Genomic DNA, 17,177 nt, shown 5'->3' with positions numbered 1-17,177 from the left:
CTGAAGAGAAGAGAGCACCTTTAATATCTTCACTGGCTGAGGTGTCACAGCAGAAGCAGGACTAGTCAGTTTTTATCGACTTGGGGCGTATGAGAAATACCCAGTTGTGCTGAGGGAATAAGCAAGAGGAAACAGATCACATTTCAATAGCAGATGCCACTTAATTAATACATCCACATAGTACTTCTCTAGCCCTTTTGTGCAACAGGTGTGGATGGCTCTAACATCATTCCTATGTGTGAATGCACAAGAAAAACATTAAGGCCAAAGTGGTGAATTACATACCAGGCAAAGAATGGATGAAGGCCCAGACGTCATCAACTGTCCATATAGATGGCTCTGTTTGTGCAACTGGCAGCAAGTCACTGTTCTCAGGCATTTTCCTAATTCTCACATCCCGAAGCTCACGTTCTCTTTCCCGCTCACTTTGCCTGCGCAGACGTGTTGTCATAGCAGATGGCACAGAATCTTCATGAGAAGCCAAGTCTTCTTCTGCAGATGGATAAGTAATTGGAAGCTGGAAAATGTAGTACAAGTAAAATACAGCATTGCACTTTCCTTGCATTTCTGAAAAGGGTATTGTACATTGAAGCAAGGTTTCTACAGACCTGCCTAAGGATATGTTCTCTTGCTGCCCCATCAGGGCCACTTGGACGACGGCCACGATGCCCAAGACTTTGATTATCAGGCTTACGATTCCAACGACTAAGTGCAAATTTTTTAGAACAGCTAACATTGTACCTAAGAAATTCAAGTAAGAAAAATCATTAAATGATACATGAGATACTCCATTTAGTATTTAATTATGACTTCAAAGTGCAATTGTGAATCAGTAACTGCCATACACTTCATTAAGAACTATAATACCTCAGAAAGTAAAACCATAATATTCAATGGATTTACTTATGCTAACAGTCAAAAAATGGCCTCTGTATCTATCATAATACAGCTCTCAATGTAATACTGGACACCTGTAACAAGGTATTGATATTTTCTCCTAAAAACAGCATAATAGTGGGAAACTTTCTGCAAAATACATAGGAAAACCAATTTTTATAACAGCAAAATAATTCAAGGTTCCAGGAGAAAAAGAAGTTATGAATTAACTATTTAGATGTTCAAACTGATACTTTCCCCAAGTAATCATTTCTGAAGAGAGATTACTAAAAAGAAGCTAATATAGTAGAGAGGGGGAAATCTCAAACAGCCAGTAAAAGATTCTCAAATATTACTGAAATCAAAAAGTGAAAACATAAAGTTGAGATTTCAAAGTTACACAAGGAATTCTTAGCTCTCATTCAAGAAACTCAAAAACACGTAATTCTTTAAAGTTGGCTGAAAGATTTTTATTTTATCAAAATAAACGGTCTAATATTTTTGAAGATAGACCTTTATAAGGCATGATGACAGCTTTAAAAGAGTCCTATGCCATTTATTGGATTCCAAGGCCCCAGAACAGGGGCGGGCAAACTTTTTCTATAAAGGGCCAGATAGTAAATATTTTAGGCTTTGTGGGCCATACAAGTGTCTGTCACAACCACTCAACTCTGCATTTGTAACATAAAAGCAACCAAAGACAATAATGAATGAGCATGGCTATATCCCAATAAAACTTCATTTAGTAACACTAAAATTTGAATTGCACATAATTTTCATGTGTCACAAAATATTATTTTTCTTTTGATTTTTTTTCAACCACTTAAAAATTTAAAAACCATCCTTAGCTCTGGGACCATACAAAAAAAGGTTACAAGAAGGATTCAGCCTGGGCATAGTTTGCCAACCCCTTCCCTAGAAAGAAGAATGAAAAGAAATAATCTAAGAAACAAAATTTCTGAAAAGTTACAGAAAGGCTAAGAAAAATACATGTAGTTCCTTTTTTACACATATAAAACTGCCAATGTAATTTCTTATTTTCAAAACTGTTTTGCTCTACAAAGATTTCTCAGGAAAATGACAGGAATAAATCCCAATAAACTTTGCTATTGATAACTATTCTAGGACCAATATACAGATACCAAAATAAATTTTCTTCATCTATGTTTTAAGAAAATATCAGGAGGTGGAAGTAAGGAGTACTATGAGAATGAATAGGCTATTTTTCCCCTAAAACTATAAAAAAGAAAAAGGTATCCTGATGGCCACTTCATTTTACCCTAAAAGAATTCAAAAAAAGCTCCTGCTGTGTTCATGATGCTCATCTCTGGGCTCAGCTCTGTAGGTTTCTGATTTCCATTCATATCAATTGACAAAACTTCTTTCCCCATTGACTAAAGAACAGAGAAGAGAGACTACACTTGCTATTTAGTCCCTAAATACGTAGCTCTCCAAGACAGGCAACTAGACAGACATGCAAACGGCAGCAGTTCTTCCCTGACCTAATTTATCCTCTCCTCCGTGCTCTCGTCTGCATTTCCCTATGTTAGAACCCCAACCCTCTAAAGAGATTCACCTAAAGATATAATAATGTGACAACTCAGCAATCATCTCTGGGAAAAGGGTGATGATAGTGTAAAATGTCCTGAAATATTCCTAAATGTCAAGAAGTTTAAAATATTCAGAAAGGCAGTCCTTTTCCCTCAGAAATTTTAATCACTTAGAATCAGAAAGCCACTATTCTTTCTTGTGGTATATGCAAACCAGAAAACTCCCAAGTTAATGCAGGAGTTACATAATTTGATTAGCACTATCAATGACATGAAAGAATATTTGAATAAGAGATTGACAACTGAGAAGCCAATGAACTCACTTTTGGAGGAAAATACTTTATTACTTATTTAACTTAATACTTTATTACTTACTTAAAGTATATTTTAATGGCACCATACTAAATAATATGTTCAAGCAAGAAATTCCTTAAATCCATACAATTAAGACCTTAAAATCTTTGAGAGAATACTCACTTTTTGGAACAGAGAACCAATTTCAAAATAATCAACCTGAGTCTATACTTCACCTTTACCTATAGTAAATACCTATATTAGAATTTATTATCAGAATCAGAGGGTTTTTTTTTTTAAAGCTTTTAATTATTTATTTATTTATTTATTTTCCCCCCCCAAACCCCAGTAGATAGTTGTATGTCATAGCTGCACATCCTTCTAGTTGCTGTATGTGGAACGTGGCCTCAGCATGGCCGGAGAAGCGGTGCGTCAATGCGCGCCCAGGATCCGAACCCGGGCTGCCAGCAGCAGAGCGTGCGCACTTAACCGCTAAGCCATGGCGCCAGCCCAGAGGGTTTTTTTTTTTACTGTAAACTAAACTGACAACAAGATCAATGAAGATACTAAACATTTCTTTTGTTATTAATACTATTTACCTATAATATTACTATTGAAAATACAGATTTAGAAAAGACAGATATTTTGCTGTCTGATAATATAACAGTGTGGAGAACTTATGCTAGAACTGTCCCACTTAGAAACTTAAGTAAGATATGGTTAAAACAAATGAAAACATTTTAAAACAAAACAAAGTAAACTCAGATATGTCAATATTGATAAAACAATCAGGTGATTAAAGACATATTGTTTTGCTACCTCCAGGACTAGCAGTCTAGTCACAGGAGGGACTCTCCTAAGCCTATTCTTACCACAGGAGATTGCTACTTCAGTATTAGCTTATGCTGTAAGACTCACTGTAAGTGTTATGAATACGTAATTTTCACAGAGGAATATTTAATAACTCAATACCAAAGTAGCTCCAGATAATGCCTATTTGATATTATTCCTCTTCATGAAGATATCTAGTTTGGGCTGGCCTGGTGGCTTGGCGGTTAAGTGCGCGCGCTCCACTACTGGCAGCCCGGCTTCGGATCCCGGGCGTGCACCGACGCACCACTTCTCCGGCCTTGGTGAGGCTGCGTCCCACATACAGCAACTAGAAGGATGTGCAACTATGACATAACAACTATCTACTGGGGCTTTGGGGCAGAAAAAAAACGAGGAGGATTGGCAATGGATGTTAGCTCAGAGCCGGTCTTCCTCAGCAAAAAGAGGAGGATTAGCACGGATGTTAGCTCAGAGCTGATCTCCCTCACAAAAAAAAAAAAAAAAAAAAAAAAAAAGATATCTAGTTTTGACTACTGGTAAACTCTGCAAGTTTTTTGGTTTTGTTACAGTGGTTGTTGGTTTGTGCTTTATGAAATTCAAAAGAAAAGACATACCTTTTGGCACACGACATTGTGCAGAATCGTTTTGACCGCAGAAATTCATTAGCATATCCCATCTTCCCACAGAATTCACACTTGAGCAACTCACTGTCCATTTCTTCTAATGTCTCTAAAAAAGAAGGAAACATAGGAAAAAACTTCCAAAAATTTAATTGTAGCAAATTTTCTTTTAGCCTCTACTTTGTGTGGATGCTGCTAATTCAAACCATCCAGGAAATTTCAAGGAGCAGTCTTTTAACTTTCCCGTCCACAGCCACTGTGGCAGGCCAAAAGCCTGCAAGAACAACCCCTCCACCAATCCCCTCCTGCTCCTGCATAAAAATGTTATAGAGTTTTCCCTATATAAATAAATGATACATTTTTACAGGTTCATTTTGCTAAGAATCCAGCATATCTAAAATGTGCAAATAACTTTATTAAGCACTGTAAGAGAAATGAAGATGAATGAGACAAAATCACTGCCCTTCAGGAGAAACATTCAAAAAGCACTGTGTAGGATATGAATGCTGGTACACTGTGCTATGGGGACATACAGCAGAGAACACATAACTCAAACTGGAGAGAATGAGGATGACTTCAAAAAAGAAGGTCAAATTTTGAGATGTCTGATTTTAATAAAATAACACTCTCAAAGTGTTACGATAGAATAAAGATGTATACATCTAATTATAAAACAGTCCCTTTTAGTTATATCCTATTAAAACAAAAATAATTTAATCTTAAAAATCACAAATAATTTTGCAATTTCTAACCTCTGGTCCTTTTTGTCAGGGTGCTATTAGTTCTTCCACCTCTAAATCCATATTATATCCTTCCTCCACCTTTATATCCATAACATTCTTTAGCCATACCACAGGACTCAAAGAAACTTCCTACCTAAATGCTCAGGTATTCAGCAGGAGTCACCTATAAGCAAGCAACTTAATCTTCATGACCCACAGTTTTCTCATCTGTAAAATGGGGTTTATAATACCTTTCCCAAGAACTTCAGTGAAGATTAAGTGAGTGCCCAATAGGAAGTAGGCACAAAAAAGTGACAATCTATTTCCTATTTTCCACATAAGAACTAAGAGTACCAAGACCTGTAATAAGTGCTTAAGAAATATTTCAATGAAAACTATTAAATTCTTAAATCCACCATATTTTGCTATTTTCTTGCATCATAATTCCTATGCCAAGTCGTATAAAATAAGTAAATAAAGCACTCCAGTAACTAAAAGCTTTTAGCTGTGAGCTCCGTATGTGCTTTTCTATGCTATTCCTTTAACCAAGACTTGTTAAGCTGAAGAAAGGGACTCTGAAATGCAGACATTGATGACATGTTCTCAGTAAGTTCAAGCACTCACATTATCCTAATGTTACTAGAGAAGCAAATGGGAAAGTGCTAAAGCAAGTGAAGGCTACTAAAAAACATACTGTGAAATAATATTTGAAGTTCCAAGGGACATCCAAATACGCTGTCATGACTGATCAAATCATGAACTAGCAAATGAACACTTTAAGAAAATTATCAGGACTACCTTCATAAGCAAAAGTCATCTATTTGGTAGCACTGAGGAAGAAACAGTCTCAACACAAGTAAAATAAAAATTGCTCCTTCTAATGACCTAGAGAAGGCTTTCTCACAGCTGTGGCCCAACAACACATTCCTGGGACCTGATGTCATAACTTGCAGGAGTATTGTTTTTACTTGGTCATGCTTGTAACCTGACCTGACCTTGAAAAGCCTGTACCGGAGACAGAACCTCTCACTCAACAACCCCTGCCACCAATCGGGCCCCCAAGAATCCATTCCTCAAGTTGTTCCATGTCCAGACTAACCTGAAAGCTTTATTTCAAAACTTTTTATTAATTAACATAACAATATGAAACACTTGAAGACAGGTTAGAATACCATATCAAGGAGAAGGAAATGTTTTTGCTGGTGAGAGGGGGAGATCCCAAACAGGTACGGTCTAAGGGTTAACAACCTAACAAAAATAGAACATGGATTTTACTTTTCATAAAGAAGAGAGTAACGTGAACAGATTTTTAAAAATCCCTGTTCTAGAATGTTTGGTCAGAATTTTCATAAATTTGGTAATGTTACCAAGGCTACTTTTTCACATTTGTGAATAAAAAATTACAGAGCCAAATGAGTTCAAAAACTGTTGGCTTAGCTAACAAAGATGGGATTCCATGGCAGAGACAGCTGGTAATTCTCCAACATCCATTCATCACTTTTCTCCCACAGTAACAAAATCCTAATTTTTAGCTAGGAATATGGCCACTAAGAATAAAAACTACAGTTTCTGCCCTAGGTATGGCCAATTTCCAACCAGTGACACAAGAATGGAAACGCTTGCAAATTCCAGTGGTGCCCTTTCCCCCGTCTCATTGATTCAAATGTGATTGTGAAGATCAGCTATTTTGGAAATGACAGCAACATTCTAGGGATGGCAGAGTCATAAGAGACACTGGGAGCTTAGGTCCCAACACCATGGAGCCCTGGACTGCTTACCTTTGGGCTATGTCAGAGAAAATTAAACTTCTATCTTACTTAATCAAATATTATTCTAGATCTCTAACGGAGTGGCTAAACATATATCCTAACTAACAGAGGTGCCCAATTTTTGTGTGTGAGGAGGAGTTAGTTTTTAATTTTCCTGAAGACTTGAGATCACTTGAGGATTGGCAGCAAAGAGAGAGGCAATGAGACAGAAACCATGATCAGTGTGATGATTTATCAGGGCAGACATAAGATGTTTTGGTAAATCACAATCTATGGGTTGGAGATTCTGGATATAGAACCAGTCCAAATAGAAACACAGTTTAGAGCCAGCCCTGATGGCCTAGAGGTTAAGTTTGGCACGCTCCGCTTCAGCGGCCAGGGTTCAGTTCCCAGGCGCAGAACCACACCACTCATCTGTCAGTTGCCATGCTGTGTTGGTGGCTCACACAGAAGAACTAGAAGGACTTACAACTGGAATATACAACATGTACTATGTCCTGGGGCTTTGGGGAAGGAAAAAAGAGGAAAATTGGAAACAGATGTTAGCTCAGAGCGAATCTTTCCCAGCAAAAAAAACAAACACAGTTTATCCTTTAAAAAGAGAAAAAGCTTTACATTACGTTTTTTATACTGAGTTAAACCATATATACTACTAAAACCAAAGCCACTAAATAAGTGACCTCACCATTTCACCCTCTAGTGCTTACCATAAACAGTGAGGTATACAGTAATAGAAACATTTTATAAAATTATTTTGGGAAATTAAATTATGACTTATTTAAAATTTTGGCACATTTTTATGTAAATATATCTCCACTATGAAATAGATTAATCATCTATTTGTATCGAATATATTTAACATTGTGTAAATTTAAAATGTACAACATATTAATTTGATACATTTATATATTATGATTGCTGTTTTAATTATGTTTAGCACCTCTATCACACTGCATAATTATCCTTTCTTTTTAGCAGTTGGGATAATTTTTAGTCTCTTAGCAAGTTTGATGATTGTAGTTACAATATGATTGTCTATATTCATTACACTGTGCATTAGCTCTCTATGGCTTATTCACCACTCATTGCATGGATTAACCACCCTTAAATCTTCCTTTTCCTTACTCTCATAGCTTGTTCTGTTAAACTACCCTTCGCCTTGTCTTCCATCAATCCTTTCCTTCCTCTTCCCACCGTGAATGCAAGTATCAATTACATGCCAAACCTCTACAGTCATCCTCCAGATGACCAGCAGAGTTTCTAAAAACACTCTTGTTCATGTCACCTGCCTAAAAATCTTCAGCAACCATCCTCTCGACAAGATAACTCCTAACTATTTAGTCGAATATCCAAGGTACTCTAGAACCTGACTCTGCCAGTCTTACTTCCCACTACTTCTCTAACCCAAATGCCTACTCTTCACTGCCCCCTCCTGATGTTACACAGCACTTGGCACATCCTTTGTGCATTTATTCACGGTGTTCTAACCTGAAAGTTTCTTCCTGTTTGCTATCTTAAATCTACGCTTTATCACATTCAAGACCCAGGTCAAATCCCATCTCTACAGAAAATTCACCAAACTAGCAATAATCTCAACTAGTTTTAAAGTCCCAAGTTCTTACTGTCTATATAATTCATGTAAAACTTTCCATATGTTGCTCCTTAGTTATCTTTCTGCTATGGAGACTCACTAGTTCCTACTAGATCAAAAGTTCCTCTCAAGTCCTAGCACAGTGAGCATGTGCTGTATGTCTATTATTTTATAAACCATAAGTATCATGAAAAATGCTGTGAAGCTCCTAAGCAGTTTTCCATTTTTCTTTAATGTGCACACAAGACAGAACATTATATATGTTTTTTAGCATAGTACTTTCATTTATACACTTCTTGCAGATATAGGCAAGGAAAAAAAAATCCCTGCACATTCATCTTCACTACTCCATCTCAAATGAAAAGTTTTCTCAGATAAAAGTTACACATAACTAAAAGCAAATATTCAGGAATTAAATGAAATTAAATTCATAACAAAAAGCAAAATGCAGACATTGTTTGAATCCTGATTTGAACAAAATAACTATAAAAGGACATTTATACAATTATACAATTGGGGAAATCTGAGTATGGACCAGGTACTAGAAGACATCAAAGAATTATTATTATTATTGTTTTGTGTGATACAGCATTATAGTTATTTAATGCAATGTACACTGTTTAGAGATGCACAATGAACTATATCCCAGTGAAATACAATGAGGACTATGATTTTCTTTTTATAATTTTTTTTTTGTGTGAGAAAGATAGTCCTGAGCTAACATCCATGCTAATCCTCCTCTTTTTGCTGAGGAAGACCGGCTCTGAGCTAACATCTATTGCCAATCCTCCTCCTTTTTTTTTTCCCCCAAAGCCCCAGTAGATAGTTGTATGTCATAGTTGCACATCCTTCTAGTTGATGAATGTGGGGCGCAGCCTCAGCATGGCCGGAGAAGCAGTGTGTTGGTGTGCGCCCGGGATCCGAACCCGGGCCGCCAGTAGTGGAGCGCGCGCACTTAACCGCTAAGCCACAGGGCCAGCCCATGATTTTCTTTTTAAAGCAGAAGAAAGGAAGAAAAGAAAAGAAAGAGGAAAAGCAACAGAGAAAGAGAAAGAGAGGAGGAAATGGAGGGAGGAAAACAAAAGGGATGGGCGAGCTAGTGTGGCAAAATAATGTTTGAAATTGTTAAGTCTGGGTGAGTGGGGATTCATTATACAATGCTCTCTCATTACATGTATGTTTGAAATTTTTCATGGTTAATTTTAAATAAAAAAACATCAAGTTGAATTCAATGTAAGTTAACAGTAAAAACCAAATTTTATACTACTATCATAACTATCATATTCTTTGCTATTCAAATAAAAGTAAAACAGTGATGAATACATTGCAACAGTTTATAAATTACCAACAATGACAGAGGTGCCTTCGTTTTAAGCATTAGGAAAACTGGGCTAAGACAATATCTATTTTGCCTACTAGCATGCTATTTTGCTTAATTTAGCAAAGTACAGGCAGACAGTATATGCTCAATATTTGCAAAATGACTAATTAATTTTAGATGAAATATACTAAGATATTGAGGATAATTACTCAGACACAGATGTTAATTAATACACTACTATAGAGCCCTGACTATACTAAATACTATTCAATTAAACTGAACTGTATCAATTGCAGGGCCATGCTCAGAGTCAGTAAAAGATAAAATATATCATTTTTGCATTTGTTTGTTTTCCTGCAGTCATTTTGTATAACACTTTGACTTTTATGGAATATTCACTATTAGAACAAAGTCTATAAAAAAGGATTCTTTGACATTAAGGAGATTTAGTGATATTTTTCTTTGAACAAATTTAATCACCTCTTGAATAAAGAGCACATCCTTAATGCAACTGTAATACCCACCTGGTATCACACATCAGAATACGGAAAGTCTAAAACCAAATAACCCATAAGCTTTAAACTTTTAAGCAAACTCAGTAAAATAGTCATTTACTTAAGTCTGCTTAGAAAAAGAAAGACAGAGAATTGGTTGTTTTCATGCTAAAATTTTGCATTACTTTCATATATAATGGAACTTTCCCCACCCACACTCCTTCAAGAGTCAAGCTAACATTATGCAAATTAACAACAATCTTGCTATTTTAATTATTTGGCCATTAAGAGTCTGGTTACCTTTCCCATTTTAGTCAAATCATGTATTATGTAAGAATAAAAGTGAATACTTCAAATAAAATCTTTGTAGAATAAAAATCCATGTTCTGTTTCAAGCAGTAAAAATCAAAGTTAATTTAAAGGGTATCTTAAGTAAAATCCACAAACCTTCAGCAATCATGTCTTCCATCTCTGTGTCAGATGAGTTATCTGCATGCTTTGTATTATTCTGTAGCTCTGGCTGAACACACACAGAATTTATCACCTGATTATCCAAAAGAGGCCTTTTTTTCACAGGCTGTTCTATCAGCAAAGATGAACGACTCACCTATAAAAGACAGAATAAAATGAAATAATCTTTTAAAAGACTTTTAGAAATAACTTGGTTAAAAAACCTCTTGAAATGAATGCTATCTGTGATAATTTACTTGTTCAACTGATCAGATTCATTCATTAAGTGCTTTATTCCTTGAGAAAAGGTTAGGCAATCTGGACAAAAACACTTTATATTTCAGGTCATCAGCAGTACAGATGCTTCAAAGTCTCTGTCAAATGGAACCTAGTGTCCTAGTTTAGGCAAGTAGTTAAAAAAAAGTCTTAAGAAATCAGTAATAAATTTTGATTAGCCAGTATCCTTAATTTATTTTTTTTCTGCAACAACTTTTAAGATTTATTTTTCTTGTACAAAGCTTTTTATTTGTAGGATTACTTCCTCAGGATGGATCGTTATTGTATGTATTTTAAAGACAAGAGCACTAATGTTCAAAGTGGTTAGGTGATTTCTTTACAAAAGCGGAATCAGGACCAGAACTCAAGTCTCCTGACTCTAGTCTGCAACTTAATCCACTATAATCACACACACAAAAATGGAAAAATCCTCAAACATTAACATTAAAATCAACAAAAAAATTATTCATTTATGTTCAGTATATATGGTTAACACATGAATACTACTTATTTTAGAAATGTTTTCAGCAAAAACAATCCAGACCAAAAATATTTACTGATTCACTAGTGAACCCTCAGCAAATCTGAAAAAACGGAACCTCTTACACTATTTGAGAATGCTTGTTAAGTCTCCAATATCTGCCACACATGGTGAACAATAGCTTATTGGAAATTTCTACATCTAACTTTAGAGAATAATCACCCACAAACTTTTAAATTTTGTTCATTTCAGTTAGTATACTTAATATGTTTCAAGTAAAATTTACGGAAGTTATTGCTGAAAAAACTAATATTCAGTGCTGCTAAGGGTACACACTTCTGGTGTATGAATAAATTTACATAATATTTCCAGAAAATAATTTGGCAATATTTATCAAGAGTCTTATGAATACATATGTAATGTGATCCAATACCTGTACTTCTAGGAATTTATGCTCAAGAAATTATTAAAAATGTGAACAATTTATATACAAAGATATTCCTTTTGGGACTATTTCAACAGTGAAAATATGGAAACCTAAATGTCCAACAATAATGGAAGGATTACAAAAATTATGGTTGTCCATACCGGAATATTATTGAACCTTTCAAAATCTTTCCAAAGTACTATTAATCATATGAGAAAATAAGTGCTCAAGATATACTAAGCAAAAGAAGCAGAACTGTATATATAATAATCATCTTGATCATATAAAAAAATATGTATATGTAAATATACACATTGTGGGATTATTTGTTCTGTACATTTCCCAAACTTTCCATTTAAAGAACAATACATATTACTTTTGTACTATGAAAAAAAAAGTTGTAATTGTCACTAGTAATAACTGATAATAATAGCAATGGCTATTAAGTGCCAGGCACTACACAGAACAATTTATACACATTTAATCTTCACAATAACCCTAAGAACAAAGTATGATCTCCATTTGCCAGATGAGCAAAACAAAAATCAAAAAAGGTTGAGTGACTTGAAAAAAGGTTACACAGTCAGTTTGCAGCTGAACCAGGATCCAAACACTGAGGAGTAGAGAGAAAAGACGGTTCCTCCACTCACTAGATCAGAATTCTTATAGGAGATCCAAGTTTAATACACACAGTAAACTGAAAACAAAGGCAATCGATTAGGCAACCAACTATCACAATGCAAGATCTTCATCTCCCATGAATCTGAAAAACCAGATGATTCAAAGGCCTTCAAAATAAATTATTTTGTTTTCTTGTCTTTGATTTTGGCTTTAATTTTGGCCACCTGTCTTTGATTTATTTTCTAAGAAAAAATGTTCATCTCTAGCTATTAGCATACAAATTATATACAGCTTAGTTTCAGATTATAAGACTTTTAGTGATAGATATGGCACCTCCGTTTTGAGGTGAACATTTTAAAGCATTTTAAAAATCTGAAGGCTGAGATTTAAGAATAAACGAGAAAATCTACTTGCTAATTTTAAACCGTCAACCTGGTAACTTCAGAAGTATTAGGTCATTGGGAAGTTATTTTCTGTACTCAAGTTAAAGCTTACAAAGTATCACATTACACAAGAAACACCATTTAAAAAATAATATACTAAGTGTCATTTCAGCCTCCTTAAAAAGATAAAATAGAAAAGTTTATTTCATTGTTGTAAACTTCCAAGTATCTTTCTCTAAAAATTATAAAATTGGTATCCTTATATCCTGAAATTTTTCTCCTTAGTTTATACATCTAAATAGCTAGCTTAAAATTCTGGAAGTATATTTGGAAATATATAAAGGATATACATAGAGAGAGAAATTCTAGATAAAAAGATTGACAACTTTTTGAAATAAGATTACAACCTTTTTATTAGAGGACAATGATAGACTAAATTTAAAAATAAGGCTACACGAATAATTTAAAAAATACAAATTTAATTGCTACTTACAGGAAATGGCTCCAAACCCTCCTGAATCACAAAGCCTTCAATAACATGGGTCAAGATCTGTGGTTTAACGATAGCCTGTGGAGGTTTGTTTTCTATACTGGGAATGCTACTAGGCATGGATGTACTATTACTCCTTGTAGCAGCAGCTGGAAGTAAGAGTGGAGGTGGAGGAACAGAAACATGTGAAGGATCTGACGGAGATTTAATGACTGAAGCACTGACTGATGCCACAGCAGGTAATTCCACTTGCTCTGAAAGAAGAAGTCATTTTGTTTGATCTTTAGCATTCTGCCCAGGCAAATATGAAAGAAAATTCAAGAATAAATATTAATTACAGTTAATATCTGGTGCTTTAAAACACCATTCTAAGAACTTTATTATCTCATTTAATCTACACAATAACTTTATGAGACAGAAACTACTATTAACCCTACTTTACAGAAGAAGGGAGTAGCTTGCTCAAAGTTATCATTCCAACCTTGGTTAAAAAGAACTGTCCCATAAAACATGAAAATGTTTTAGAACGTCAATTTAAGAATAATTACTAAAATAACTGCTTTTTTAAAAAATTTTAAGCTACACAGATATTAAATTTCCTATGTTCCTGTTTATATATTCCAAACGGTATGGAAGAAAAATGTACTTTGAAAGTATGCTTAAATAAAAAGGATCCTGAAATCCATAGAATAATTAGAGATTTTGATGAATTACACAGATCACCTTTATTTCAAGCAGTAAGGCTAATCCAACTCCATGCACAAATGTTCTTTGGTTTTGTTTTTTTTTTTTTACAACTCTCCAGTGGCACTGTACATGTCAATTTGGGGCAACAACTGTAGTACCAGGCAAGTGCAAAACAATGGGCTGGATCACTGTGATTCCTCCCCTTCAAACTCTGAGGACCACAATAAGTAGACCCGACAGCCTGTGATGGAGATTTTACCTACCCATTCGATAGCACCGAAGAACCTTTACTGCATGTACTAAAGTGGAAAGATGGAACCAGCTGATAGCTAGGAATATCAGTGAGTACAGATATCTGAGAAAAATAACAAAAAAAGAGCATTGTGTAAAGATACTACTACTACTTACTGAGCACTTATATGCCAGCTACTGTGTAAATGCCTTACAGGTTGTAACTCATTTAATCCTCTAAACTAGCCTATGCGTAGGTACTGTTTTTAATCTCCATTTTATAGACATGGAAACCAAGACACAGAAAGATAAAGTAACTTGCCTAAGGGCACACAGTTAATAAGTAGTGGAGCTGGGGCTCTGGAGACAATGCTCTTAATTGCTATGCTAACTCCTCTCCACCAGCAGTTATGAAAGGATTGACACCACTATCAAAGATGCTCAAAATATAGCCCAGTTAGAGAAGAAAGAATAAGAATCCCTAGAGAATAAAAATTTCAGCTAATAAAATAGTATAGTGATCATCTTATCTGTGTAGTCTCAGAAATGGAAAAGATAACAGTTCACACTTAGTAACTGTGATGTGATCAATATTATGTGCCTTATCACAGCACTGTTATAGCCATAAATTAACCTAGTTTCACCAAATAATCCACCAAGATAAACTGTACTGGAAAACCTGTTTAAAGTCACACAATCCCTTATGAAAACTAAAAAAGAAAGTCAGTAGAAAATGCTGGTTTGCTAATTTCTGGGAACAAATACACAACTGTACACATGCATTACCAAACTGAGAAACTCCACAAATATCCTACCCATACCCAATCTTCACATATACTTCTAGAGTAAGAGATAAAAGATAAAAAACTCTGAAGTGGGACTGAAAGGCATTTTTTCTGTTGGAAGGAAAATATAAATCTGTGGGGAACTGAAAAATAAGATAAAATTTTAATGTCCCTTATAGTTCACAGATACTCCATTACTTTAGAAATATAAACCTGAATAAAGTATAATTTGGTTTTTTCAGAAAATACTGCTTGGTATATGTTCTAATTAATTTTTAGATCATACATACAAATGTGCCAATCTTACATAGTCCTAAATTGTGTTAAAAACAGAGCTTTGCGGCCAGCCCTGTGGCCTAGTGGTTAAGTTCACGTGCTCTGCTTCAGCAGCCCAGGTTCTTGGGTTAGGATCCCGGGCGGGGACCTACACCACTCATTAGCCATGTAGTGGCAGGGACCCACATACAAAATAGAGTAAGACTGGCACAGATGTTAGCTCAGGGAGAATCTTCCTCAGCAAAGAAAAAAAACAGCTTTAAATTACTGACTTTTTGAAGAAGCTAATAGTTACTACTTGCCAGATTATAATCAGCTGTTAAAATCAAAAACATAAGAAACAGCAACATATTACAGTAGGAAAAAAACACAATTATTGTACTCTCTAGATTTAAGACAACTATGAGAGAAAACCCAATTAACTGATACGATTTTGCCACAGGTTACTATGCCTATTCACTCTCATTTTCTGAGCAAGATCTATGGGCTTTTTCCACTTTTTAAATGGATGCATCTTCCTTTAAAGAATTTTTATAGATATATGAAAACTGAATCCTGGATGGAAACAAGTTCTTCTATTTTTGCAGGTTAGTTTATTTCACGGTTTGATGAGAGTTATTCTAAACATCAACCTGTGCTTGCTTTTCTTCCTCATACACTACAGAAGAGTATTAAGTATTTACTTCATAGTAAACTATAGAAGATTCAAAAGTCTACACTGTACTCAGACAATTTAGCCAGAGAGATATTCTTGATAGGATCTCAGACTATATTCCTGAGGAAAAAATGTGAAGATATTCTTGTGTTCCAATATTTGAAAAATGTTTAAATTTTCTTTGAGTACCATTATAATGCTTATTAGGTAATTAAATCACAGAGACAATGCAAAGTTAGTATCCAATTAAACTTATATTTCTGCTTTTAAATCAAAACTCCAGGAAATCTGCAGTGTACAGAAGGTTCCATTTTCAGTGTACAGAAACTACAAAGATTATTAAATCTTCAACAATTTCTTAAATCTTTTGAGGTATTACTTTGAATAAACAAAGGCAATAATATTAAACTTGTCAAATATTTTATATATAATTTTATTGAGTAAACGTTTTCTATTTATGAGGAGGGGGAAATAGTTGCAAGAAAATTGATTTTCCCCCTTCTATGCTTCCCAGAGATTCACACTTGTCGTAAGGGAATAAAAGCTGGAGAGAAGAGAAGTGTTAGAGATGTGGCATGCTGAAGAAAAGAGAGAGCAAGGGTAGCTTTAGTAGCAAAGTCAGTGTCCCATTACAATTTGTTTCCATGCCTGTTATAGTGGTTCTTCTGAACTGAAAACTATCACGAAGGCCATGAGATACTGAATAGAACAGAATACTTACAACGAAGCCTGAGCCAAGATTAGTATTATCTGGATCAGGGGTCAGCAAACTTTCTATAAAGGACTATATGGTCTCTGCAACTACTCATCTTTGCCACAGTAGTGCAAAAGTAGCCATAGATAAATATTTGAACAAATGAACGTGGCTGTGTTGAACACAAGGAAATTTGAATTTCACATAGTTTTTACATGACATGAAATATTACTCTTCTTTTGAATTTTTTTCAACCACTTACAAATTTTAAAACTATCCTCAGCTCACAAAAACAGGCAGCAGGAAAGATCTGAGCTATAGTTTGCCAACCCCTGATCTAAATAAAATATTCATAAATTAAAAAAACCCTAACAGAATATATCTTTTTTAGGACCTAGACACTGGGCTACAAGTCATACTAATGTTTTAGTACATTACCAAGGATTCACAGTCACTTTGATATTGTGAGGAGGAGCATACAGAAGATTTACCTGAACTCATAAGTAGCACTGAAGTAGTGAATAAGAATTTGAATGCTTAAACTCAAGAATGTTTTAATCCATGTCTCTAATAAGAATTAGTGAGGCTTAATTTAAGTACTGTCTGGAAAAGAACACTTTTAAAAGCATTTCCTCAGTCTGGATCACAAGCAA

General features: G+C 34.8%; 1 protein-coding gene across 6 annotated transcripts in view; it reads right to left on the bottom strand.

Annotated features, from left to right (window-relative positions):
• The window catches only part of PHC3 (polyhomeotic homolog 3), a 77,460-nt gene that overhangs the window by 13,868 nt on the left and 46,415 nt on the right, over nucleotides 1–17,177 (bottom strand). For 5 of the 6 annotated variants that reach the window (XM_058556358.1, XM_058556361.1, XM_058556362.1 and 2 more), the window contains 5 exons: nucleotides 13,200–13,450; nucleotides 10,516–10,675; nucleotides 4,166–4,280; nucleotides 609–741; nucleotides 286–517 (listed from right to left, as the gene is read on the bottom strand). In XM_058556358.1, the coding sequence (XP_058412341.1) occupies nucleotides 286–517; nucleotides 609–741; nucleotides 4,166–4,280; nucleotides 10,516–10,675; nucleotides 13,200–13,450 (891 nt within the window). Of the gene's footprint in view, nucleotides 1–285; nucleotides 518–608; nucleotides 742–4,165; nucleotides 4,281–10,515; nucleotides 10,676–13,199; nucleotides 13,451–17,177 lie in introns of those variants that run through there. The other variant, XM_058556363.1, reaches the window with a different exon arrangement.

This window comes from Diceros bicornis, chromosome 15, assembly GCF_020826845.1.
Source record: "Diceros bicornis minor isolate mBicDic1 chromosome 15, mDicBic1.mat.cur, whole genome shotgun sequence".
In the NCBI taxonomy this organism is placed as follows: Eukaryota; Metazoa; Chordata; class Mammalia; order Perissodactyla; family Rhinocerotidae; genus Diceros; species Diceros bicornis.
Note: the sequence above shows the minus strand (reverse complement) of the source record. Positions and strands in the feature narration are given on the sequence as shown.